This window comes from Panthera pardus, unplaced genomic scaffold, assembly GCF_024362965.1.
Source record: "Panthera pardus isolate Hobbes unplaced genomic scaffold, ASM2436296v1 HiC_scaffold_8, whole genome shotgun sequence".
NCBI classification, from domain to species: domain Eukaryota; kingdom Metazoa; phylum Chordata; class Mammalia; order Carnivora; family Felidae; genus Panthera; species Panthera pardus.
In genome coordinates this window covers 77,672,215-77,699,973 of record NW_026527013.1, presented here as the reverse complement: position 1 = coordinate 77,699,973, position 27,759 = coordinate 77,672,215, and the positions used below count along the sequence as shown (strand labels likewise).

The following is a 27,759-nucleotide window of genomic DNA, read 5'->3' as shown; positions in this document are numbered from 1 at the left end:
TCCAGTCCTCCATCCAGCCTGCATTCTCAAATAAGGATAGGTTAATTATGGTAACTTCCTAGGAGGAGTGGAGGAATGACATGGAAGGAGGAGCAAGGCTGAACGGGAAGATGGCAGGCAACCCCAGATGAGAAAGCAGGAAGGAAGGTAGACTTCCACCAACAAATCTGGAAATTTCTGCAATCACCATTATAGTCCTGGAAGTCCTAGCCAGGCAAAGGACTCATGATGGCCCCCACTGATATGTCAGCTGTAGTGAACCAGTATTATCAGGATGGTACTCACAGACCCATGGAATTCTTGGTCAGCTAACCAGGCACTCTCACCCCAGGCATTTCACTGCTCATGAAATAACCCAACCCCATGGTTTGTTACTAATGTTTTTTAGATCATGCTCTTCCTATTCTTTGTGGTAGATATCCACTGTAGATATTACTCATCATGTTTAACTGGAGAAAAGAGAAAGGAAAGATATAGGAATAAAATACATATATGTCTTTAATCTCAAATAATTTCCTACTACAGAGGACATAGGAGGTCAGGTAGCATTAGGTCACCGAGATTTCACACTGGACACCTTGGACTATGGTTGTGGCAGTGTCCAGGAGACAGAACCTGAGGTTGGTTGGATACAGTTTATGAGAAGCAGGAAGCGTCAAAGAGAACCCCCAGGTTGCTGATTTGTGCATCTGGGCAGATGGTGGTGTCATTTAGTAAAACAGGGAGCACAGGAAAAGAGGGGGTTTCCTCTGGGAGAATGATGTATTCAGCTTTGGACCATTGGTTTTGAGATGCCTGTGGGACATCTTAGCAGATTTTGAGGACACAGCTGCGAATCAGAAGCAGCAGCATCCACCAGCTGTGCCAGGAGTGGCAAAAACGGCCATTCTTTGTTCTCCGCAGCCAGGGGGAGGCCTGTTCAAGATGGGCCGGCTGATTGGTAATTAAGTACAGCAGAGTGGAGGCATACATCTCCATTTGAGCGGCTGCAGGCCATTAACACACTGTGCAATTCTCTTTACTTAACACTGCACTCAAACAAATAGTACATCTGGAAAGTTAATGCCCATTCCAGAGCCATTAGGGTCTGCAAATCAAAACTTGTCTTTCAGTAACATGCAGAGTGAAACAAAATGGTGTTCAAAGGGGCTAAGTGATTATTCCATGCTACGTGATGCTATTCATGAAACTCATAAGGTGTCTGCTTGTCATTGTTCATTAACCAACCCTCTTTGCTCAATCCATAATCCTAAACCCAGGGTGAGGTTATGCCAGCATCACCTTTCAGGGGAAATCACAGAGGCAATTTAGCATGATGCTGATTAGTAAACTCATAGCAATATAGTGTCTATCACATCATCAACAGCAATTGCCCCCATGTGACACATTGCCTGACAAAAAGGATCTCCTTTTTCCAGAAACTGAAACCCAATGTCAGCTGGAAAATATTTTTGTCCCCTTGATAAGACAGGGATACCCGTATTTCTGTGTTGCAAACCAAACCTAAGCTAATTTGCTCAATCAACAAATTGTCAGATTAGAAGTAAGTCAGGCTATCACTCTACAAACTTGTATCATCATGCATGATGCAGTAGAAATCTCATACTAAATGTTGCCATATATACGAATTTATTAGTAATCAGGAATAAAACCTGGTTACCCTAAGAGTAGTCCCTGCTCTCTGTCCTAGGCAATATAGTCCAACAGAAACCTTGCAAAAAGAGTTCCCTCTGAGGCAGATGCATTGATGTTCTGACAGCAGAATCAGCAAGCCTTCTAGGTGGCATGGTTCTTCACTAAGCAGGGAATGCAGGACCACATGGATTTCTAGACCTTGGGTCCTAACACCAAATATGTATTGTTGTTGGGCCTGCTATTCGTGATGGTTTATTTATCCAAGGGCCCATCAAATCTAGCTCACCACATATTTTTTAAACTATTAATTTTACCAAGGAAATTATTCCTAACATCTCTTATGCTAATTAACAAGCCCTGTGGTGTAGACTTAGATGTATATATGTATGTATGTATGTATGTATGTATGTATTTTTTTTAATATGAAATTTATTGTCAAATTGGTTTCCATACAACACCCAGTGCTCATCCCAGCAGGTGCTCTCCTCAATGCCCATCACCCACTTTCCCCCCCTCCCCACCCCCCATCAACCCTCAGTTTATTTTCAGTATTTAAGGGTCTCTTATGGTTTGCCTCCTTCCCTCTCTGTAACTAGATGCCTATATTTAAAACTCTAGTGCTAACCTCCTTAGAATGTGGATTCCCAGGTAGAGGGCTCCAAGTACTAATTAAGCAATCTTGCCTAAAAGGTATATTCTTGATTAAAGCCTCTCCAAATGTTAGCTTAAGGCCCTAGGATTTAATGTTAACTTATACCCATATATATCACACACTGAGATATTTTAGAGTAAAAATCACACAGAGACAGTATGACATTCGGGTTTTTATTTTTGTCCTTGCTCTGATGTTAAAAATAAAACCAAAATTCATAGCATGGGCTATGTTCCAATATCTTTTACCATGTAACAAACTATCTCAAAATGTAGTAGCATCTAATGTACAGTGTGGTGATTATGGTTAATAATACCATATTACATACTTGAAAGTTGCCAAGGGAGTAGATCTTAAGTGTTCTCACCACAAGAAAAGGAATGGTAATTATGCGGTGTGATAGATGTGTTAGCTAACAGCTCTGGTGGTAATCATTTAGCAGCACATAAGTGTACCAAATCAACAGGCTGTACACCTTAGACCTACACCATATTATATGTCAATTATATCTCAGGAAATTATATCTCAAGGGGAAAAAAAAACCTTAATGGAGTAAAACAACACTAATTACCATTTATTTTGTTCACAAATCTACAGTTTTGTCATGGCTAATTGGGAGTAACTTCACTCTGTGCCACAGTATCTGGGGCCTCAGCTGAAGGACTTGGGAGAACAGCATGAGGAGTCAGGGCTGGAATCATAGGAAGGCTTTCTGGCTCACCTATCTGGTACCTGGACTGGGAAGATTTGGATACAGGCTCAGCTGGCACTGTCGATGTGAGCATCTGTAAGTGGCCTCTCCACTTACAGATGTTTTGGGCTTCTCACAAAAAGGTGGCTGGGTTCCCAGAGGGTGCTCCCCAGAGCGAGTATCACAAGAGAACAAGAGCATGGCCTTCGCAGGCCTCAGTGCAGAAATCACACAGCCTCACTTCCACGATGTTCTATGGTGACAAACCACCCCAGATTCAAGGGAGTGGAATTAGACCCTGCCTCTAGAAGGGCAGTGGTTGATTGCTGCACAAGATTGTGGGGGATGGGAGGTGTTGGTGTGGTCAACCATTCGAAAAAACAATCTGCTAAAGGCTAGGACTAAAAATGAATAATACATGGTCACTGGTCCTTTATCCTAAAAAAACCCTCATAACTTAATTGTGGAAACAGAAAAATAAACTAATAATTCTAATATAAGACGGTGATAGATCAGAAATCAGCAAACTGTGACTTGCCTCCTGTTTTGTAAATAAATGTATTGGAACATAACCATGCTTATTCATTTACATATGGTCTCTGGCTGCTTTCATGCTACAATGGCAGAGCTGAGTAGTTACAACAGAGGACATATGGCCCACAAAGCCTAAAATATATACTTTCTGGTCCATTAGAGAAAAATCTTGCTAACCCCTGCAGTAGATTCTAGTAAAAAAAAGCTTTGGCAGTGTTGAGGAAGGAAAAATTAAATTTTTATAGGAACTTCAAAGATGTAAAAAAGGTAAAATTTGGGCTAAATTTTATTCAATGATTTATCCCTATTTGCCTTGTCTGAGAATAGATTCAGGGAAGTTTAGAAGGATGTGGAAAGAATAACTAAGGGTTCATCCACTAGTGGTGCTGGGGAAGGGACATTCCAGGCAAAAGGAGCGACATGTATATAACATGTCTAAGGAAATGAAAGGGTGGTATATGTTCAGAGAACTATAAAGAATTCAGTGCACTGGGCCACGTAGTGGACACTCCAGGGCCAGCAAGGAACGAGAAGTCATATGAGACCAAGAAGTATGAAATCTGAAGCATGGAGCCTGAAAACTCTCAGGAGAACAGTGATGAAGACTGGATCCAGGCAGAGCCAGTAAGAATGCAGAAACAGGGTTGTGTCATCATTCCCTCACTTACTCAGCCGTCTCTTCATTTGTGACCTCATCAGAGATGTCTTCTCTAATCAGTGTATCTAAAATGGCAAATCCCTTCTATTACTCTGTGTTCCCTTACCTTGCTTTATTTTTTTCCCTAGCAATTAATACCAGCTACCATTATGTATTTATTTCTCTATGGCCTATTTCCCCCATTAGATATAAGTTCCAGGAGGATGGACTTTATCTGTTTTGTTTGTTGCCATCACCCCAGTGCCCAGCACTTGTACGATAGACTCATCTGTTGAATGAATGAGTGAATGAATGAACAGGGAAACGTCAAGGAGCAGAGTGTCCATAATTCAGGAACACCCTGGATGTGGGAGGTAGGAAGGGGAAAGCATGAGGGTCATTCCAAGATTCCTAGTTCAGGGGCTCCTGGGTGGCTCAGTTGGCTGAGCATCTGCCTCTTGATTTTGGCTCAGGTCATGATCTCGGTGTCATGGGATTGAGCCACATTTGGGGCTCTGTGCTAAGAGTGGAGCATGCTTAAGATTCTCTCTCTCTCCCTCTGCCCCTCTCCCCTTCCTTCTCTCTCTCTCTCTCTCTCTCTCTCTCTCTCTCTCTCTCACACACACACACACACACACACACACACACTCACACACACACACGCGCGCGCACACACACACACACAATTTTAAACAAGCTTTCTGGTTTAGTTAGATGGGTAGATGTTGATGTCATCAGGTAAGGAAGTAGAGCAGGTGTGGTGGAGACTGAGGCATTGGGTAAGGAGACTGCAAGTTTGGTGTTTAGACTGTTGAGTTCAAGGTGCCTCATAAAACCTTTCAGAGTAGCTATTCAGTAGGGATCTAGGAATATGGATATTAAAGGAACTGAGTTTGAAGATTTGAGATCACCTCAGTTTAAATGACAGGTGATACCATGGCAGGATATGAGATTTTGAATAGAAAAACAAAAGGCATAAAGGAAGAAGAGAGCTGGTGACTGTACCTAGGAAGAGAAAACATCCTTTAAGAGGCTGGCAGAGAAAAGGGAACTAAAGAGACTAAGGGGACAGTCAGAGAAGAAGAAAACCAGAGAAGAGCTAGTGCTAGGTGAGCCAAGAGAGCACATTTTCAAGAGAGACAATGGCCAACCAATTCAGATGCAGCAGAAGGTTTGTGATAGAAGGACTGGTGAGGCATTCCCAAGGAGATCTAGAATGTTCCCATGTGACTCTCACTGTTGAGCATTGTTTATCTCTTAGAGAATTTGCTGTAACTCTTATGACTTGCTTCTTTTTAAAAGATTTTTTCTGGGATCCCTGGGTGGCTCAGTTGGTTGAGCATCTGACTTCAACTCAGAGTCATGAGTTCGAGCACCGCATCAGGCTCTGTGCTGATAGCTCAGAGCCTGGATCCTGCTTCAGATTCTGTGTGTGTCTCTCTCTCTGCCCCTCCCCTGTTCACTCTCTGTCCCTCTCTCTCAAAAATAAATAAACATTTAAAATTTTTTTTAAAAAAAGATTTTTTTCTGCCAGCCTCAGAGAAATAAGATTCATAAATCTAAAGACCAAAATGCTACTTCTGCAGCTGACAGCCTATGTTGTCTCTGTGACTAGGCAAATCCATGGTAAAGAGAATGTTAATCCAAATGATGTTAATAATACGACAACTGCAAGTACGTGGGCTAATCATTAGGGTGTCCACTCAATGACTAATGAACTCCCTGTCTTGGGTAATTAATGAAAACAATATGGAGTCATCGTTTTGAGTATGAATCACAGCCACGAATAGATTTGCTTCAGTCGTTAATTGAAGTAAACACAGCATTTCAAGGGAGCCAGCACTGAACTCTTGGCTAAAGGTGGTAAATTTTTCTCTGAATCTCAGCCTATGTTTTTATTCCCTCTCTTTTGTTCTCTCAATATCCACTCTCACCTCGATATGACATCTATTCTCTTCACCCACTGAAACTATTCTCTCCACGTCATGACCAAACACTACCTGATGGAATCCAATGATCTGTCCAGCATCTTTATCTGCTGTTTCTTACCTGGTTGGTCATTAGTCACCTTCACCCTCTCTGGGAAGGCTCTTTTCCTTTGGTTTCTCTGATATCAGGTTCTCCTATTTCTCTGTGTATTTCCTCTTCTTTGAATGGCTGGATTTCCTTCTTCCGCCCCTAAACCATAGTTGTCTCCTAAAATCCAGTTGTCATTCTTCCAGCTTTCTACTACACTCATCCTTGTCTCTTCCACTTCTCTGCCCTCCTACTGTGTTCTAGCTGGTCTTATAGTTTATATTTCCCGTGAATGTCATCGTTATATGTTGATATATATATCAACAGGTGTAGTTATATACAGAATATTACCTACAATGTATTGGTAAGGATGCTGCCTATTTAAGTCAGTGGCCAGTTTAGATCATCTTTTTATATTAAAGTGAAAGTTGATATTCTGACTTATTATATACACAAAGCATTTTGAGATAGAATATCTGATAATATCCTCTCATCTAAGGATGAGATTGGGCAGAATTTAATTCAGACTGGGGACTAGACTAGTTCAATTAAGAAAACACTAAGTCAGAGGGAAAATTCTATTAAAATCAAATAACTTTAGGGCACAATCTAGGTGCTAATTTACATATATTAGAAAGGCAATTGTATGAAGCCAGTTAAAGCTGCTTCTACAATAGAATTCACTACAGAGGTTAAAAGTTCATTACTGCACACATTTTCTTTAAGAAGAATTTAATTCATTAAATACTACATAAGTTTATTTTGTTACGTATTTAAAGTTTATCTTTTGTCTGTACCCTTTAAGACTCTAAACTTTTTAAAATAAGTCTTTTCAAATCTCATGTGTAAATTATACATTTATAGCATCACCAAACCCTCAGTCATTCCTATCAGACACTAGGTTTATCCTGGCAAATCCTCGAGCCAAAGTAAAACATATAATTGTTTAAAGAAATAGAAGGAAGGGTGAAGTCAGTCAGTCCCAGTTTAAAATACAATAAGCCCCAAATACAATAAGTGATGTTCAAGATGTTAACCCTTCAAATGAGATCTTTTTCTAGCTTTCCCATTTCTGTCAAAAGTAACATTATTCCCCTCGTGCACAGGCTCCACATCTTAGGGATTCCTTTGCCTCTGCCCACTCCTTTCTTACTTATCTCCAGCTTGTCTGCAACTATTACTCATTCTTCTTATCTCAGGGCTACTATGTGGTCTAGGCCATGAGTCTTTCAACAAAGGGAGTGAAATGCCTTCTCAATGGTTCTCCTGATCCCAACCCCTCACTAGTTTGGTTATTTCTTGTCAGGTAACTCTTTCATATGATTCCATGACAGCCCAAGTTTAAGAGAGCTCAAGGAATTGTTTTAAATAATTTTGAGATAGACTTTTTAAATCATCTGAGACACAACTTTTATGCCTTTATATATGTGCAAGTAAATATACATCAACGTTGTGTTCTTTTGATCAGTTATATATAATTGGAGATAAAATTTGTTTCCATTTTTGCCTGCATCTTTGTGACATCTGGATTTTTAATTTCTGAACACTTCTATTATTGTATTGAAAATTCAATCTTAAGTTGAAGATGGAAAGCAGGTGATATCAGCCACAGAATGGACTATTCGATATACTTCTAGTAATAGAGGCATGAAGATAACTGTCTGGAGAGGTGGAAAAGTAAAAAATATAAGTAGACTCAAGAAGGAGTTAGATACATTTGAGAATTAGGGATCAGTAATGAGTTATCAACACATATTCGGAATTTTATCCACTCTCACCTCATATTATTATGAGGATATTATAGGATATTATCATATGCAGCATAACAAAAGATGCCATAAAAGTTTGCTCTCATGAACTACTGATTGTTTCCTGGACAGTGTGTTTCAAAGTCTCTCTACTGCCTGTCATATAAAAACCAAACTAAGAATCTGGGCTTCAGTTTCTTCAATTATGAAATGGCCATGCTGGTCTTGAAGAGTGGTCTTCAAAATTTTAAGCAGCCCAAATCATAAACCAGATTAAAGTAGAGCCATCAGATGAAAGCATCCACAGGAAACAGATTCTACCACTTCTTCCATGCCCAGAACCCCTGCCCAGTAGCCTCCACAGATAAATAATTGACCTGGAAGATCTCTAAGTTTCTTCCTTGTTGCTAGGATTCACTCCTGAACTTAGATTTCAACATCTTCCATCAAATGGTCTTGCCTTCCTTTACCAGACTCAGATTTCCCCATTCCCCCTCAGGGTTCAGGATACAAGTCCAAATGGCCATGGACAAGATAGAAATTGAGGCAATCCAGAAACCCATCCCTCATCTAAAGGGCTTACATCCAGACTTGCCAGATCTTTCCATTTGTCCAAAGAATCTAGAAATCTGGCTCTTCCTTTTAAAATCTAGAGATTTTGGGGGTGCCTGGATAGCTCAGTCAGTTGGGCATCCGACTTTGGCTCAGGTCATGATCTCACAGTTTGTGATTTTAAGCCCCACATCGGGCTCTGTGCTGGCAGCTCAGAGCCTGGAGCCTGCTTCAAATTCTGTGTCTCTGTCTCTCTCTGCCCCCCCTTCTCAAGAATAAATAGACATTAAGAAAATAAAAAAGTAAAATCTAGAGTTTCTTTTTAATGTTGGTAACTATGATGGTTAGTTTATGTGTCAATTTGCTAGGCTGTGGTGCCCTGTTGTTTAGTCAAACACTAGTCTAGGTATTGCTGTGAAGGTATTTTGTAGTCAACAATCTATTGACTTTAAGCAAAAGAGAATACCCTTGATAATATGAAAGGGACTCATTCAATCAGTTGAAGACCTTACGAGCAAAAAACTGAAGTTTCCTGGAGAAGAAAGAGTAAGGAATTCTGTCTCAAAAATGTAACATGGCAATTTTACCTGAATTTCCAGTCAGCCAGCCTGCCACACAGATTTTGGGCTTGTCACACACACACACACACACACACACGCATGCACATACACGCACACACACACACACACATTCTTGGTTCTGGTTTTGTGAAGAACCCTGACAGCCAACTCAAACTTTTGTGAAACTGAGGCAAAACAAAAGACATGCATGAACCCAGACTATATTTGCAATTTACCAGTATGTGACCCAGTGCCCTACAATCCAGCCCATCTTCTTGGGAGCCCTTGTTTTACTCACTCCTGGTCATGGTTACCACCATGTCCTTTCCCCACCAAGAAAGCCTTTCCCATTTTATATTCCCAGCCAAATCCAATGTTCCCCAAAGGCACTAGGCTCAAGGCTCTTCTCTTTCAGGAAGCTTCCATGATGATCTCTGTGAATTAGTTTTAATTTCATCTACATTTAATGTTCATAGATAGAATGTGCTATGCAATGCCATGTTTATGATTTTTTAAATTGTTCTCAAAACATTATTCACCTTGTCTCTCAAATGCTAATAAAGATCTCATCTTTAAAGATTGTCTGCCATTATTCACCAACTTGTACCAAAACCAAATTGCTCTAGAAATTGGGAGACATGATGAGTTCCAGTCTCAGATCTGTCCCAAGTTAAGGGCATTACCTTGGAAATGTCTCCAAGCATCTCTGTAAAACAGAATAAAGCTAATTAATGGCTAACATTTACCTACTGCTCACCATGATCCAAGTACTATGATCTTCACATACTTTCATTCATTTAATCTTTAAAATTTTATGAGGTAGGTACTATTGTGTAGGATAAACTAAGACATAGAAATATAAAGTAAGTTGCCCAGGGCCAGCTTACAGGCAATGGAACCAGGATTTGGATCCAAGCAGCCTGATTTCTCAGCCTACATTCCCAACCACTACACTAAAGAGACTCAAAATACGTATTGCATAATTCCCAGCAGCTCTAAAATTCTATGATTTTACTTCTTTTTTTAAGTGTTTATTTATTTTTGAGAGAGAGAGAGTGTGTGTGTGAGCAGGGGAGGTACAGAGAGGAGGCAGGGGACAGAGGATCCAAAGCAGGCTCCGCATTGACAGAAGAGAGCCTGATGTGGGCCTCAAACCGATTAACTGTAAGATCATGACCCGAGCTGAAGTTGGATGCTCAACCGACTGAGCTATCCAGGCGCCCCTCTATGATTTTACTTCTAAAATCACCTTCACTCAGTATGTCTTTATTATAAGACACAGTTAGGACTCACTAAATGTTTGTTAAAATGAGTCAACTACTTTTCAGTTAATTTCAGTTTCATTACCCTGATGATGGGTCAGTTGATGTGAGTGTGGTGGACTAGGTTTGACTGAGCTCACAAGTCACTAGTGATAGGTTCTGTTCACAAGGACTGACTTAGCCATCAAATGCCCTGTTTCTACTTCATCCTATTCTTAGACTTACAAGTCCCATTAGGTTCAATTATACTGACTATTATTTATTTCCTGCAAAGTAAGATGAACAAATATCTCCAGAATTAGTTTGTAAAGCTAGACTTTAACTGAAGAAAATGAAAACACTAATTCAAAAAGATACATGCACTTCTATGTTCATTGCAGCATTATTTACAATAGACAAGATATGGAAACAACCTAAGTGTCCACCAATAGATAAATGGACAAAGAAGATGTGGTATATTAGCACATTACTCAGCCATAAAAAAGGATGAGATCTTGCCATTTGCAATAATATGGATGGACCTATAGGGTATAATGCTAAGGGAAATAAGTCAGGCAAAGACAAATACAATATGATTTCACTCATATGTGCAATTTAAGAAACAAAGCAAACAAACAAAAAAGAGACCAAAAAACAGACTTTTAAATACAGAGAACAAACTGGTGGTTGCCAGAGGGGATGTGGGTGAGCAGTTGGGTGAAACAGATAAGGGAGATTAAGAGTATACTTATGCTGAGCATTGAGTAATATATATAATTACTGAATCATTATATTGTACACCCAAAACTAATATAACATTGCTTGTTAGTTATACTTCAATTTTTAAAAATAAATAAAAAATTTTAAATCCTTAATCAGCAAAAACAAACAAACAAACAAACAATATATCACATACTACGAATGACTGATCATATGGTTGAGGTCAAAATAGGCAGTTCCAGCTGGTGGTAAAACCACAGAACAAGAGGTGACTGTTTGCCAACAGGAGCAGAAACAATGACCTTGTAAGGTAGAAGTCAACCTAGTTATAGCAGGTGCTGTCAATAACCCACTGGTATCCACTTGGCCCGCCCCCAAAGTCTTCAGGAAATGCTTCTCACAATACCAACATCTTTCAGCCTCAGGTACCTGTGTCTCTCTGCCAAAGGGCATGCTCAGCCCAAGCATAACACAGTCCAGAAGTGCCAAAGGATTTATGTGGCCAGGAACAACCCCCAACCAATGAAGGATAATCAATTTCTTCCCCTATCAGTAGGATGTTTCCAGGGCATGTTTCCTATTTTTTGGTAGGGGGAGCATCCCAAGTGACTGAGCCCTTGTGCCCAGAGGGGTCATGAAAACATCCATTTTTTTCAAGTTTATTTATTTATTTTTGAGAGGGAGAAAGAGAGAGGGAGAGAGAGAGAGAGAGAGAGAGAGAGAGAGCAGAGGGAGGGGCAGAGAGAGAGGAGAGAGGGAATCCCAAGCAGGCTCTGCACCACCAGTGTGAGCCTGACACAGGGCTCAGTCTCACAAACCATGAAATCCATGAGATCATGACCTGAGCCAAAATCAAGAGTCAGCCACTTAACCGACTGCGCCACCAAGGTGCCCCAAAATAGCCTTTACTGACATTTCCCCATTCTCTGTCTCTCCATCTAATTCTATCACTATGCTTATGGGGATCATTTCCCAAACAAACTTCTGGCACCCAAATCCTGGTCTCAGTCTGGAGGCTTTTGTTCAAATCAACATGGTATCACACCCCCGATAGCAGCCATATAATAGTGCTTTGAGTTTGCCATTTGGGAAATCCACCAAAATGTGCAAGGCAATGCTTTGTAAGATTGTGTAAGTACACATGTATACACATGCACACAGAGAAGAAGCAAAATAATGTGGGTCAACATTTCCCAAAATATATTCCAGGGGATAGTATTTTAATAAATTTTGCTTAAAAAATCATGTAATGTCGAATAAATTTTGCACTGGGTTTCTCAAAGGGTAGAGGAGCATATTGTCCATACCATGATTCTGTTGTGCAAAGACAAAAGTGTATCTATTTGCTATAACTGACTTCTCTTGTTCTTGAGCCTCTGCTGTCAGTAACAGGGAAGAATTAAACTTGCCAATTAAAAGTCCTCCAGTCATGTCAATTTCAAAAAAAAAGTCTCTTGGGTAAATATTTAGTTAACTCAAAGTTCAAACTTTCTATCAGAAGTTTCTTCCCTTCAAAGGATCTCACCAGCTCAATGTCCCAAGGTGGTTCAGGGGCATGGAGGCAAGTGCACATTTCCTCATGGCCAAGAAAGTATGGGGAGGGCATGCTGCCCTGTGTTCTACCCTCTGGAGGGTCCCCTATGGCCATGGCTGAGGTGGACACAGCTGTCCAGCAGACCCAACTGGAGAGATTGTGAAAATGCAGATTCCCAGGTCCTTTCTCTGGATGTTTTGATTCAGGGAGAATGGAATAAAACCAGGAGCCTATACATTTAACAAGTTTTCCAGAGGGTTCTGATGTAGCCAGAACAATGTCTGGCATTTGGGAAACACTAGGGTAGCCTGTTCTGTTGCTTACCAAGTTTTGAGCTTCCCGCCATACTGTAAGATAGGGGACTCACAACTTATTGTCTCATACTGAGGCATATGATTTAGCACTCTCATCATCTTTACTCATCACGAGGCATACTGGGGCAGAGGATATAAGGTTTCCAAGTAAATGTTGGCACTGGTGGTAAATATACTGATACTGTAGTTTACGTACGGTAATCAGAATTTTTAAAGCAGAACTGAGGAAATAAAAGGAGGAAAAGATCCTCTGATATTAATTCCTGTTATTTCAATACCAATAAGGAGAGAGTTCTAAGAAAAGCCACACAAAATCCCTGAGAGGAAAGAGGAACAGCTGTATAAAGAAAGACCAAAAAATTACATTATCATTTACTTAATAAAATCTACATCTAAAACTCTGAAAATTATATCTCATTTAAAGACTGCCAGGAAAAGAGATTAGATGTTATTTTTTCTTTAATTTTGTACTTTAAAAAGAGATAAAATGTTATTTCTGTGGTATTTTTATAAGAAGGACATTTATAGCATCACTTTTGAAGTATAGTTAAGTTGAATGTTGTAACTTAATGAATACATAGGATTGGTTTATACCACTTAAAGTTGATAACAACAAAATCTTCCACCCAAAGCAGCTTTACATTTCAAACTCCCTAGAATGAAATTTAATCTTTTAAAATATGTTCCAGAATATTATGTCAGCTTGTTTTCTCAGGGGGGAACCTTCACCTGGTGTAGCAGTCAGAACATGTTTGGTTGGATTTTAGTTACAAGCAACTATGAGATTTCAGTAGCTTGACACACCCATGGTACATTTCTTCCTTCCTTCCTTCCTTCCTTCCTTCCTTCCTTCCTTCCTTCCTTCCTTCCTTCCTTCCTTCCTTAAGTTTATTTATTTATTTTGAGAGAGAAAGAGCACATAAGTGTATGCAGGAGGGGCAGAGAGAGAGGGACAGAGAGGGGATCTCAAGCAGGCTCCACACTGTCAGCACGGAGCCTGATGTGGGGTTTGAAACAAACCCTGAGATCATGACCTGAGCCAAGATCAATTGGCGGACGCATAGCCAACTGAGCCACCCAGGCACCACCCCCCAACAGTACGTTTCTTGCCCATATAAACGCTCAACATGAGTGAATTGGGGAGCATTGCTGACCCCAGCCTTTCAGGGGCCAGGTTGCCAACGTTGCATCTCAACATGTGTACATGTGCTTCCAAACTCTCCACAGCAGAGAGAAGGAAACACCACAATTTGTGACGTACTTGTGCCCACATTTCATTGGTCAAGCAAACCAGTGATCATCGTAACTTCAAAGGGGATGGGAGAAAATTGTCTTACCACTTGTCTCCTAGGAGAACTAGAAAATTTGTCACCAGCTCTACTGACTATCATTTCTGCTTTGCTTCTTACCTCCCCTGGACGTTGGCATCAGATAACAACCCACACTGTTTATCCCTCTGTTTGCGACTCATACTATCAATCCAACAAACTTATATTATCAATCCAACAGCAACAGAATATTTCACTCTTTTACATCCCTAGTGTATCACATTAGGGTAAAGCCAGAGTATGTATGTAAGTTTTTTTTAAAAAATAGTTGGTAGCCCCACTGTGGCAGACATGACTAGCGATTCACCAAAGACAGATGACCTTCCCCATCATTACCCCTGGGTAGAGCCATTGCTGAGTTGCAACTAGACAACAGAGGCTATAGTTCTCAGACCCTTGCAATAGGTGACTGTGTTCTGGCTGATGAAATGCAGATGGAAATGTCATTTTCCACTTTCAGGCCCAGCCCATAAGTCTCCTGTGCCTCTTACCTTTTGGCTGGATGTTGATGCCTGCGGCAATCTAGAAAACGACACGTTGAAGATGCCAGAGCCTCTGTCAACCTGGTCTCCAAATGACTACATGACCCAGACCTTCCATCAATCCCCTACCTTGCTGATGATACATATAAACGTTTTACTAAAAATCGTTTTATTTTTAAAGTTTATAAAAATAAATGTGGATTATGATAGAGAAACTTTCATTCTGATGGGGCGGGATAATACTTGACAGAATACTCTAGAAGTGTGAATTTCAAAAAATGTTTTGGTTGGCCTTGATGACAAGATCAACTAATGTAATTCCTTGGCTATTTACCAATCTCTCCATTCTCTGACGCGTATTCTCTGGATCACTGCACCACCTGATTAGAAGTGAATTCCCCAGTAAGTGCAGAAAGAACTGCATTATTCTAGAGGGTCTGGAGAAGGCAACAGGGAAGACTGCCAGGTTCTGGTTTTGTAAAGGCCTTTACTTATCACTGACCACTCAACATAGGCGATATAATCACATCATCAATGGCTGCCTAACGCTTATGGGCCACATTCTAGGTGTCTCACTACAGAAATAATTCGTAACACGTGAACTTAGATATTTGATATTACTTAAATTTATCATGCTCATCAAAGCCCTGTCACCTCCACTATGTTGCAGCAAACCTAACCGCTATGTTTTGTTTTCACTGGCGCACTAAGATAGACTGCAGTCTCCCGCCAGCCACCCTTGGTGGCGACGTGGGTCACGTAACAGAGTTCTGACCAATGAAATGATGGCACAAGAAATGGGAGCAGTTCTCAGATCCAGTGGAGGCCTCATAGCCCAAAGGGAGGGCAGAACCACTAGCTGCAGGGGGCTGGTCCCTGAGTGAATGCTTAGACAGCGCCCTACCCACCCAACCAGTTTGGGACTCTGAGGAGAGAAAGCAATAAACCCGCCGAGATTTTGTTATGCGATTAGCACGGTTAGCGTACCCTAATGAATACATTAAGACTGTTGCATTTGCCTCAGAGAACCACGTGAAAGGTTAAAACTAAAGGGAATGGTATGTAAAGTATACATCGGTAAAGCTGTTAATTTAAAAAAGCAAGTCCAGGGGTCCCTAGAGATGCATTCCAATCTCGCTCCCTACTCCCAACCCCAAACTGTTCTGTTTCGTCCGTCCTGCTTGTTTCACAGCTTCTACAGAATGCTGCTTGCTGGGGTGGGGGCTGGGGGGTGCTGTCGGGAATGCCATGACTTGGCCCCGCAGACCACCCTCTCTTGGCCTCTTCGTGCATTCCAGGCTACTTAAGGAAATGTCAGCCTTCTGAACTTTGACCGCCTATACCGTGCCCTCTGCCAGAATGCTCTTCCCCCTCACCTCTACCTGCCCAGTGCTACCTGTTCTCCCTGCCACTCTTACTGAGACCTTCCTTCTGGAAGGCTCAGGTGGGACAGACAGCATCCCGCTCTGGAACTCCTACAACCCTTCCTCTGGACAGTTCTGAGGGTTCATCTATGTCCCCCACTGTGTGATGACAATAGGTGGACATCTCTGCCTTGCTAGAAGTTGCAAGCTGGCTGCAGACAGGGACTCCCGTCTGCCAGCACACAGATGATATTCAATAATAAATGTTGGATGAATGCATGCCCTGTGAGAGGCAGACATGATGGGCCAGCACTGGCCTCCACCTGGAACACCAAGATTCACATGGAGGCAAGGAGTCTGCCAAGAAAGTGGAGAAAAAAGAAGAGAAATCCAGTTAATTAAGAAAGCATGAGAAGTAGCTCGAATTTTAGACACTTTTTAAGTAAAAATAACTTTAGGTAAATACTACTTTTGAACTATATTGATATATAACACACAGAAAAGTGACCGTCGAGAACATGATTTGATGAATATTCAACAAACTAGTCAGCACGTCATCAAGAAACAGAATGTTATCGGCCATCCAAAAGCCCTTCCCGTCAAGTCAGTAAATACTATTTTAAAAGAAAAGGAAGGAAGAGAGAGGGAGGCGTGCCCAGGCATCCACTTAAAAAGAAAAAGAGAAACCCTGAGACAGTCAGCAGATGGGAGGAGGGGCAGGGTAACTCACGCCCTCATTGAGCCACACCCATCGAGGCTTTTCCAGACCCATAGAAAATTCTCCTGGGATTAAACGGACGCACAAAATGGGTAACTGCAGAGCAAGAGGGCCGAGCTTTGGAGGCGAAGAACATTCCTCCTAGGCACCCACACGGCGCGATGCCGTCCGGTTCGCCCACCCTGGGCGCCCGGCAGAGATCGCAGCGCTGGGCCCCGGGTAGCCGGGCAGGTGGCGCCGCGCGGACAGGTCCCGTCCGCCTCCTGGGCGACGCAGGGCGGTGACCTCGCTGCGTCCCCAGCCAGAAAAGGGCCCGGCATGGGGGTCAGCGCCCTCGCCCCACTTCCCATTCGCAGTCCGCATTCCTGCGCCCTTTTTCTGAACCTGGAGAGGCAGGGAATCCGCCAGGCTGCCTTCCAACGGGATGTGCCTCCGCCAGACCCCAAGCCGAGAACTCAGAGCTTTAGAAGCAACAAAGTCCCATATCAAGGCCAGAGAAGCAGCTTCCAGTAAAATGTCACTCCAGTCCACAGGACCATTGCTCTGAGAGCTGGCTCCACTCAAGCCGGTCTACTAAGTCTCTGCTAGGCCCTTGAAAAGGAAAAATCTTATGAAGGAAGGAACCATCTTTAGTTTGGAAGCTTCACTCCTTATTGCAGTTTTGTCTCTGTCAGGATCGGTTTGTGTGTAAAGAGGTAGAAAGACAGAGGCATGTGATTAGGTAACAGGTGTGTAGGTAGTTAGATAAAAATTCTAGACAGTCTGCAAGTAATTCTGAAGGTAGGGTCCCAGGGATGGGTCTGGGCATCCATTATATGCGAGGATTTCTTGCTCACAAGGATGTGTGGTACAGGCAGTTTGGGGGGGGGGTCCTTATATTTCAAGTTCTTTTTATTAAGAGAACAACAAAGAGAACTAATAAGCCGGATCAGGCAGAGGGACTATAAAGGGGATGTTTCTAAAGCATTATGGTTCCTTATAATGTTAAACTGGGCTTCATCTCCACTCCACATGCTGCACACCATCTTCCTCCCAAATTTCCTGTTCCGAGGTTTCCAGAAGAGGCCATTGTAGGGTGTTGGGTTAGGTGGTTAGAAGGGAGGGAGGGGATGCCTGGGTCTTGGTTGATCTGGGAGGCTTCAGGAGTATCACCCAATATTCCTGTTGCTAACTGTAAATGCAAGGGAATCCACTGATTTTGAAAAAAGAACTATTCCATACAAACCATCCATTCTATAAATATTTATCAAGGCCCTTGCTTATATGTGCCAAGCACTGTGTTGGGCCCTGGGGAATCTGGTGAAGAGCAGAGCAGTCACTGTCCCCAAGAACTCTCAGTCTGGTGGAGGAGGCAGCCTAGTAAAACAACTATCCTCTCCTGGGAGAAGCACTATGACAGCTGCCACTGCCCAGCTGTGGGACCTGGGGCAAGGCACTTAACTTCTCTGTGCATTATTTTCATGATCTGTGAATGAGGATAATAGTAGTGCCCCTCCTTGGGATGTTGTGAGGATTAAGTGAATTATACACTATTCACTAATTAAAGTGCTTGCGGTGGGGGGGGGGGGGTGCGGAGCACCTGGGTGGCTCAGTCTGTTGAGCATCCGACTTAGGCTCAGGTCATGATCTCACTGTTTGTGTGTTTGAGCCCCACATCAGGCTCTGTGCTGACAGCTCAGAGCCTGGAGCCTGCTTCAGATTCTGTGTCTCCCTCTCTCTCTGTCCCTGCCCTGCTCATGCTCTCTCTCTCTCTCTCTCTCTCTCTCTTTCGCTCTCTCTCTCTCGCTCTCTCTCAAAAATGAAGAAACATTAAAAAAAAATTAAAGTGCTTGGGACAGTTTAAGTCACATAGAAAGTGCTATGGAAAGGTTTGTTCTTGTTGGTGGTGACAGTATTGTTATTCTTGGGGTGGTTACTGATAGAGAGAAAAGCTTCCCTCACCATGTGCTCTCCTAAAACCAGAAAGCCTTCCCTAAGGAGGTTAGGCAAATGGAGTATTAAAAAAGAGGAATTGGTCAAATGGCTCAGGGGACGAGGGAATGGGGGAAGGAGACAGGAGGAAAGCCTAAGCAGAGGAGACTGAGCAGAGGGAGCAGCATGGGGAGGCACAGAGGCGGGGAGACAGCACCACAAATGCGAGAGCAGAAAGCAGTTTAATTCAAATGGAGAGGTGATTGGGAAGATAAGGCATCCTGTTAAAGTTAGACCACAAGGGGTAGATCACAAAGGATCATGCTTAGCATTATGCTAAGGAGTTGGGATTGTTAAAAATTAATTTACAAAAAAAATCTTCTCTAGAAATTTGTGTAGTCCTTCCTAAGCTGTATCAGCAAAAAAGTGCCCTCGATGGCCAATTTCTGATAATAAGAATGGAAAATGTGTGGAATGTCCCACAGGCACATGGCTCTGCCTGTCGGGTAGATGTTGACTGTGATGATTTCCCATAGCTTCTTTTCTCTAAACCTGGAGTGGCTCCCCTCTACCCACATGGCATGATAATACCCTACCTCCCTAATGGCAGTCAGGGTTCTGACAAACTCTCCTGGTGTCCTCCCCAGCGCCCCTTTGTCTTTACTGTCAGAGCCCTGACATTCTGTTTGGGTAGCCACAGTTCTCTGCCATCCAGGAACTCAGCAGAGAAAATCCTGATTAGTTTAATCCACTCGTGTAATTCTATCCCCTTTCTTAGTGATTGGCTGAGGGACAGGTAAGCATTTGCCATAATTCCGACCAGAGATAAGAGAGAACCCGGGAGGCTTCTGGGAACGTTCTCTCTCTGAAATAGAAACACACAAGCGGCATGCCTCTTCTTCCTCTGTGTGTCGTGTTGGTTGAGTGATACCAAGAATTGTATGTCCTCTAGAACATCCAACACAATGTCTTGCATAGTATAGTTAGATAACTTTACGTTCCGTTGAAACATGAAGGTTTACAACAACTTCCTCTGAGATAATTAGGGTGGTTGCTTTCCCTTTGGTAGATTAGAGAGCTGAGAGAGATGAATTAGCATATATTAGGCCCAGAGAATAAGCAGAAATAAACCTAGGTCTCACGATTGCTAGTGTTTCTACAATACCGGGATATTTCTCTTTCAACTTACCAGATACAGAACAAAAGCTTCACGAAGGTTGGCATTTGTGCCCAGACAACAAATCAAGGTATGAAAGTAAATTGTTAGACTAAAATGATTTTTTGCATTTTTGTTCACATTGTATAAGCCCTCTGAGGCTGAACTAAAACATATGAAAAGATGGATTCTAGTGCTTTTTGAAGCCAAGAGATACCCACAGGTCTGCATCAGATAGCTGCCCCACCTAGGAGCAATAACCCAAACCGAGCTTCTCAAACAGTGTGCCCCAGAAGCGTTGGGGGAGGCAGACATTATCTCATCCTTTGAGGAGCCTTTTTGTTTGACCTCAGTGTCAGTCTGTTGGAGCTGCTATAACAAAGAACTATAGACTGGGTGGCTTATAAACAACCAAAAAGTATTTCCCACTATTCTGAAGGCTAGAAGTCCAAGATCAGTGTACCCTCATGGTCAGGTTCTAGTGAAGGCCCCCTTCCAGGTTGCCATATTCTCACTGTATCCTCACATGGCAGAAAGAGGGCAAGAGAGCTCTCTGGGATTCCTTTTACAAAGGCACAAATCCCCAAAGGCCCCACCTAATACCACTACATTGGGGGATAGGATTTCAGTATTTGAATTTGCAGGGGGACACAAACATTCAGCCCATTGCACCCAGTGTGCCATACAAATGTTGTTACTATTGACATGTGCCAAGACATGAAATGAATTTGGAAGGCACATGCCAGTCTTCCCATGTCTTTACCGTATCTCTGTATTTCCCACGACTGTTTTCAATAACCCTCTATTTCAGCAAAATGATCTGTTCACTGTCCCCCAAATACTTTCAGGCTTGGGAAATTTCCCTTATGATTCCTCTTACCTTAAATCCTAGGCATCCCTCTGCATGTTGAACTGTTTTTTTTTTAAGTCCCACCCAAAGTGACCTCCTCCATCAAAATATTATATTTTATAATGAACATTACATAATCTGTTTATTGACTATTGACAGATATTACTGTCTTCTTCTTTTTTCATCTGTTCTATCTTATTCCTGTGATGGTCAGAGTGATATAGAAGGTCAACCTGTTTGATTTTTTTTTTCCCAGTCAAAATGCAATGTATGTCTACCATATGTAAAACACGTGCTAGATGCATGGAGATTCACAGAAGGGGAGAAAAAAGAAGAAAAGAGAAACATATCAATAAAGCAGGTGAATTATGAAGCCTACAAGTCTTCTAACCTAAAAAAATCTGGGGACGAAAGAGGCCCCAACAAGAGGACTCCTCTGCAAGGAGGAAGTATCCACTGAAAGGGTGATATTGGCCATGACTTCTGTCTTGGAACGCTTATGACATATAGTCAAATTTTAGTGGCTATATTAGGATTTGGGGAAGGGCAGGGTATTTTTAATCTCAAACCACCAATAAAGCCTGAACCATTTACAAGTTTAGTCATAGAACAGAAAATATTTGCATAATTGGACTTAGCTGAGTAGTTCCTTCAGCAGCAAGGAGACCCAAGAGTCAGCTGGAATAACTAGTGTGTGTATATGGGAAGTGGTTGGGGAGGTGGGTAATCGGGCTGGGATTTGGCCCCCTGGGTGTGACTGAGTCAGGGTGAGGAAGGTATCTGTTGCATGGTCTGGGGAACAAGGCTGGCCAAGCTTGTGGTCAATCTGTGGTCAGCCCACCTACCCCCATAACAGCTTGGCAAACTCCTTTAGCATGACTCCTTGGTCCCTCATTCAGAATCAACAAAGAGGGCCAGCTCTTAGGCTTCTAAATCTGCCAGCCTCCCAAGGGAGTATTCCTAAGTAGGAATATACTTTGGAAAGCTGATAAGCTCCCTCCAAATATTTGGGAGGCAGTCTTTGAATTAAATGGTTTTCCTGCTTGATGTCAACTATTATAGGTACTCTTTGACTATGTGTAGAAACTGTTTGCAGAAAGCTAAGACCCCAAGGGGTCTGTGTGAAAGGAGACAGATTGGATCAACAATAATTTATTCTGATGTCAAAGGAACTCGGAGAACCTCTCAATTATATACCTCCAAGAAAGCACCATCCTACTGGCTGTTCCTGGGACTCAGCTGGAGTCCATGAGAACACAGACTACAGGATGAACTCAAGTATAGAAAACCCTGGGAGAGAGGAGACAGAACACTGCTTCAGGATCTGAGTGGGCTTGGGGGTTCTAGAGGAAATCGAGGTCACCTGAAAATACAGAGCTGCTCTAAAAATGATTTAAGATGATTTTTTCTTTTCTTTTTCTTTTTTGAGTTTTGTTTTTTTTTTTTTTTTTAATGTTCGTTTATTTTGAGAGGCAGGGAGAGGGGACAGAGGATCTGATGCAGACTATGTGCTGACTGCAGGGAGCCCAACATGGGCTGAAACTCACGAACCATGAAATAATGACCTGAGCTGAAGTCAAACACTTAACCTACTAGACCACACAGGTGCCCCTAGTATGGCTTTTCTATGTATTCTGTACTCCAATGGGACTCAGGAGCCATCTCTTAGTGACTGTCTATCTGATGGGATGACAGTGCTCAACTCCCCAATTTTCCCATGACACCAAAAAACCTTTCATTTTGTCTGCAGCCAATCATGGCTCATAGTAAGTCTCCCTCTACAACACACATGGACACATGCATGCACACGCGCACACACACAACAGTGATATTTTGGACCCTGAATGCTCTGAAAATATACAGAAATGTCTCACCAAGGTAAGGAGGCAAGCTCCCAGACCTTGTCTTTGAAAATATTCAGCTTGTGTAACTCAGGCCCCTGGATCACTAGGTTTCTCTCCCCCATTCCTCAGTTACAGCATATGAACAAGAGTTCATTTGAGTTCCTGCAAAGAAAATTTAATTAAGTGAGCTTTGCAGGACTAATGAGTTTAATTTAACTCTTAAAAATCTGCCTACCAGGCTGTTTCTCTAATATTGTAGCTGTTAGGCCTTTTCTTCTAAGAACTATCTAGAAAGAGTATTTATGTCTCATGTGTTTATGTCTTGTGAATGTGTATTTTAATTTGTTTCAGTCTCTCCTATTTAAAAAAAAATTAGTTCAAAGAATAGAATATATGTGTGTGTGTGTGTGTGTGTGTGTGTGTGTGTGTGTGTGTATGGTAAACATTTTTCACTCCTGTGTTTCACTCTGTGCTATAACAGGAAATGCATTTCTGACACTTTTAAAATGAGCAATCACACGTATAATCAACTTGGTTAAAACTTCCTTCCTGGTAACTGCAACACTTCCTCTGCATCTGGATACGAAGGGAGACCCAGAAAAGCGGAAGAGTTTAGAGGCACACTGGGTAGATTCGAATTTGCTTTGTTTTCAAAAATTAAACAAATGATCCTTCAGCATCATCACCTCCGCTGCTTTATCAGGTATTACTTCCTTCTGTTTTTTGCCCTTTGTTGGGTCTGACTCGGAATAGTGACACTTCCGTCTGGGGTAGAATATTTTTATCTGGAACGGTTGTCGGTTCTTGAGATGATACTACCACTGAATGCCTCCGTTTCATTGTCTGGCCAGACCTATACGTGTGGATATCCATAAGGTTCCGGCCATAGCTTTGCAGGTGCATCTGTCCTTTTTGTTTGTTTGTTTTTGTTTGGGAGGAAGAGGGAGGGCACAGGAGCTTGTGCCAGCCGGGTTTTACGTTCTCACAAGTGCATGCTTAGCGATTATTGTGCTTAACAGTGTTTCTGATGTCTTCTCATGAGAGGAGAAAGCTTCATAGCCTCAGCCATGAAGGAAAGCAGTGAGTATTTAGCCAGCCTTTTTTTCCTCTGTGTCTTGTATCTTGTAAGACTGTTTGGTAGCACTGAGGCAGAAGTTATTGCTGTGTATTTGTATTTTGCCTCAATATGGAACTATTTTGTTTCAGTTTGTTGTCAATATAAATATATCTTGTGGTTCTCTTCTTTGGTAGTTATTCTACAATGTAGCAACAGACCAAACAGTGAATTAAAAGCTACAAGAGATAGTCCTCTGGAACAGTTGCTTTCTGTATTTGCTGAAGATAACTTCATAATATTTTAAGAGAGGGACTATTGACTTTATAAGTCAGCTTAAAAGTCAAGATTTAAAACTTGTCTTTCTTATCTTTGAATCAAACTCTCCTTTTTGGTATATATCAAATGGTCCACTATGAAGGAAATAAGTAGTTATGAGTCTCACTAACATTAGTCATTTAAGAGAGTAAATGACAATTTTGGAAACAATTTTTGTTTCAGTATTTGATTCTTATGTGGAACATATCTTACAACCTAGGGATACTAGATATTAAAATCAAAACACCTTGTTTGTATTTCAATTTTAATATTTTTAATATTTCAATCATTATTTGAAGTGTTTCCTATTGCATTCTGTCACACTTATACTGAAATGCTTTGTGCGGAGTAGGTACTCACTAAAGACTTGAGGAAAGTGAATTGATGAGAATCAGTTTGTGAATTCTCATTATAGAGATGAAAATATGAGAGCAAAAAGGAAGTTAAGTGATCGATTGGGGTCCAAATAGCAGGTCACTGGAGTCCAGAAATCCACCCTCCCATCTGGTGGCTTCTCCACTATCTAATGCAGGGGCAGATGGAATGAATTGGTACAAAGTTAAAAATATCTGATTGTTCATGCTAGAAGAGTACAGCCTTGGGTGACTCCCCTAAGATACTGCTTTAATGTAGCAATGACAGCCAGAATGTCTACACATTTCGTGATTCAAAAATTCAAGTATCTGCAAAAGTTCTTGCTTGCGACTTCACCAATTCTGATGTTTTTGAATATTATCAATGAAATTACTAACTTTCCTAACTAGAAAGAAAAAAAAGAAAGAAAGAAAGAAAAAAAGACAGACAGGAAGTTGACTAGGGAGGAGATACCTGATCCAGACAGTTTGAAAGTCGAGAATGTGAAGCGTGGTTGGGCGAGGTATCTTGGTCCCAGAGAGAAGTGTAAGAATGAACAAAGATGAAACAAGTTGAGGGTGTGTTGTCACAGTGTGGGGTTTCAGCATCTCACTCTGCACCTTGAAAATTAGAAGTTGATCATTTAACTGGATGATTTTATTCATCTATCCATTTCAGTATGCTTAAGAACAACGCTTACCACCTTGAGCCATTATAAAGTGTCAGGGACTGTGATGGATGAGTGCTTCACATCTCTCTCTCTCTCTCTCTCTCTCTCTCTCTCTCTCTCCTTAATTAAAGTTTCAAACATAAGGTACCTGATTGATGAACCCCCATGTACCTATCGCCCATGCCGAACAAGCATATTACCTTTTTTAATCCTCACCTCCACCTTCTGAGGTATCATTAAACCCATCTTACAGGTGGGAAACAGGCGCAGAGATTCTCTAACTAGCTCAAGTCACCCTGATACTAAGTGGTGGGACCAGCATTCCTGGGCCCCACTTCCAAAACCCCTGTATCTTCGGGCGCACATCACTGCCTTCCTCTACCTTCTCCTTCTGCCACCTCGTCGAAGAGTGTTAACAGAAAGTGCCTGTCCCGTGACCTAAGCCCTCTGTGTCTCCACTCCCAGGTCGTGCAGGGCATGGAGCTGGACAACTATGAACAGCCCGTGGTTCTGAGAGAGGACAACCGCCGCCGGCGCCGGAGGATGAAGCCGCGCAGCACCACGGCCAGCCTGTCCTCCATGGAGCTCATCCCCATCGAGTTCGTGCTGCCCACCAGCCAGCGCAACAGCAAGACCCCCGAGACGGCGCTGCTGCACGTGGCCGGCCACGGCAACGTGGAGCAGATGAAGGCCCAGGTGTGGCTGCGCGCGCTGGAGACTAGCGTGGCGACTGACTTCTACCGCCGGCTCGGCCCGGACCACTTCCTCCTGCTCTACCAGAAGAAGGGCCAGTGGTACGAGATCTACGACAAGTACCAGGTGGTGCAGACCCTGGACTGCCTGCGATACTGGCAGGTGCTGCACAGGAGCCCGGGCCAGATCCACGTGGTGCAGCGGCACGCGCCCTCGGACGAGACGCTGGCCTTCCAGCGCCAGCTCACCGCCCTGATCGGCTACGACGTCACCGACGTCAGCAACGTGCACGATAATGAGCTCGAGTTCACGCGCCGCCGCCTGGTCACCCCGCGCATGGTCGAGGTGGCCGGCCGCGACCCTAAGCTCTACGCCATGCACCCGTGGGTGACATCGAAGCCCCTCCCGGAGTATCTGTTGAAGAAGATCACCAACAACTGCATCTTCATCGTCATTCACCGCAGCACCACCAGCCAGACCATCAAGGTCTCGGCCGATGACACCCCAGGCGCCATCCTCCAGAGCTTCTTCACCAAGATGGCCAAGAAGAAGTCTCTGATGGATATCCCCGAAAGCCAGAGCGAACAGGATTTTGTGCTGCGCGTCTGCGGCCGGGATGAGTACCTAGTGGGTGAAACGCCCATCAAAAACTTTCAGTGGGTGAGGCAATGCCTCAAGAATGGAGAAGAGATTCACCTGGTGCTTGACACGCCTCCAGACCCAGCCCTGGACGAGGTGAGGAAAGAAGAGTGGCCACTGGTGGATGACTGCACGGGAGTCACTGGCTACCATGAGCAGCTGACCATCCACGGGAAGGACCACGAGAGTGTGTTCACCGTGTCCCTGTGGGACTGTGACCGGAAGTTCAGGGTCAAAATCAGAGGCATTGATATCCCTGTCCTGCCCCGGAATGCTGACCTCACAGTTTTTGTGGAGGCAAACATCCAGCATGGGCAGCAAGTCCTTTGCCAAAGGAGAACCAGCCCCAAACCCTTCACAGAGGAGGTGCTCTGGAATGTGTGGCTCGAGTTCAGTATCAAAATAAAAGACTTACCCAGAGGGGCTCTACTCAACCTCCAGATCTACTGCAGCAAAGCTCCAGTGCTGGCTGGCAAGACCTCTGCAGAGACTCCCAGTTCCGAGTCTAAAGGCAAAACTCAGCTCCTCTATTACGTGAACCTGCTGCTGATAGACCACCGATTCCTCCTGCGCCACGGGGAGTATGTGCTCCACATGTGGCAGATATCTGGAAAGGGAGAAGACCAAGGGAGCTTCAATGCTGACAAGCTCACGTCTGCGACAAACCCAGACAAGGAGAACTCAATGTCCATCTCCATTCTTCTGGACAATTACTGTCACCCAATAGCCTTGCCTAAGCATCGCCCCACCCCTGACCCCGAAGGGGACCGGGTTCGAGCAGAAATGCCCAACCAGCTTCGGAAGCAACTGGAAGCAATCATAGCCACTGATCCACTTAACCCTCTCACAGCAGAGGACAAAGAATTGCTCTGGCATTTTAGATATGAAAGCCTTAAGCATCCAAAGGCATATCCTAAGCTGTTTAGCTCCGTAAAATGGGGACAGCAAGAAATTGTAGCCAAAACGTACCAATTGTTAGCCAGACGGGAGGTCTGGGATCAAAGTGCTTTGGATGTGGGGTTAACAATGCAACTCCTGGACTGCAATTTTTCGGATGAAAATGTAAGAGCCATTGCAGTGCAGAAACTGGAGAGCTTGGAGGACGATGATGTTCTGCATTACCTCCTACAGCTGGTCCAGGTAGGGATTCTGGTGTTCTCAAGGGAGCACTCTTCTCAAAGAGTTTATTTGCATGTGCACAGGCACCCCATTCAGTTGTCACCAAATGCCCTTTGCCCATATTGTGTCATAGTCAGTCAATGGAGATCTGATGAAGCCACTTCAAACAGTAGTAAACTGTTCCATTTACTTTTTTTTACTGTCTTTGAGGGGTTGCCAACAATCATTTTGAGGACATAGTATTTTGCTTTTTAGGAAAACTGGCTCTATAGGAGTAGCTTGTTCTCATTTACTATATTAGTGACAGATGCGATTAGTGGAATGCTCCCTTGTACCAAGGCTCTGAGGCTGCAAGTGATTTGCATGAGTTTCATGTATTATCACACTGAACTCTCCAAACAACTATGATGGAGGTCAAATTAACA

General features: G+C 42.9%; 1 protein-coding gene and 1 long non-coding RNA gene across 7 annotated transcripts in view; one reads left to right on the top strand and one right to left on the bottom strand.

The window, feature by feature from the left end:
• LOC109268081 (uncharacterized) overlaps window positions 1-27,759 on the bottom strand; it is a 73,053-nt gene that overhangs the window by 3,562 nt on the left and 41,732 nt on the right. For all 3 annotated transcript variants that reach the window (XR_008420196.1, XR_008420197.1, XR_002080456.2), the window contains one exon: window positions 26,631-26,822. This is a non-coding gene — a long non-coding RNA (uncharacterized LOC109268081). The remainder of the gene's footprint in view (window positions 1-26,630; window positions 26,823-27,759) is intronic.
• The window catches only part of PIK3CG (phosphatidylinositol-4,5-bisphosphate 3-kinase catalytic subunit gamma), a 33,369-nt gene continuing 28,669 nt past the window's right edge, over window positions 23,060-27,759 (top strand). Inside the window, exons 1-2 of one of the 4 annotated variants that reach the window (XM_019451193.2) lie at window positions 23,060-23,190; window positions 25,349-27,355. In XM_019451193.2, the coding sequence (XP_019306738.1) occupies window positions 25,361-27,355 (1,995 nt within the window). In that variant the 5' untranslated portion in view covers window positions 23,060-23,190; window positions 25,349-25,360. Of the gene's footprint in view, window positions 23,191-23,234; window positions 23,385-23,449; window positions 23,568-25,348; window positions 27,356-27,759 lie in introns of those variants that run through there. The other 3 variants (XM_019451192.2, XM_019451195.2, XM_019451194.2) reach the window with 3 other exon arrangements.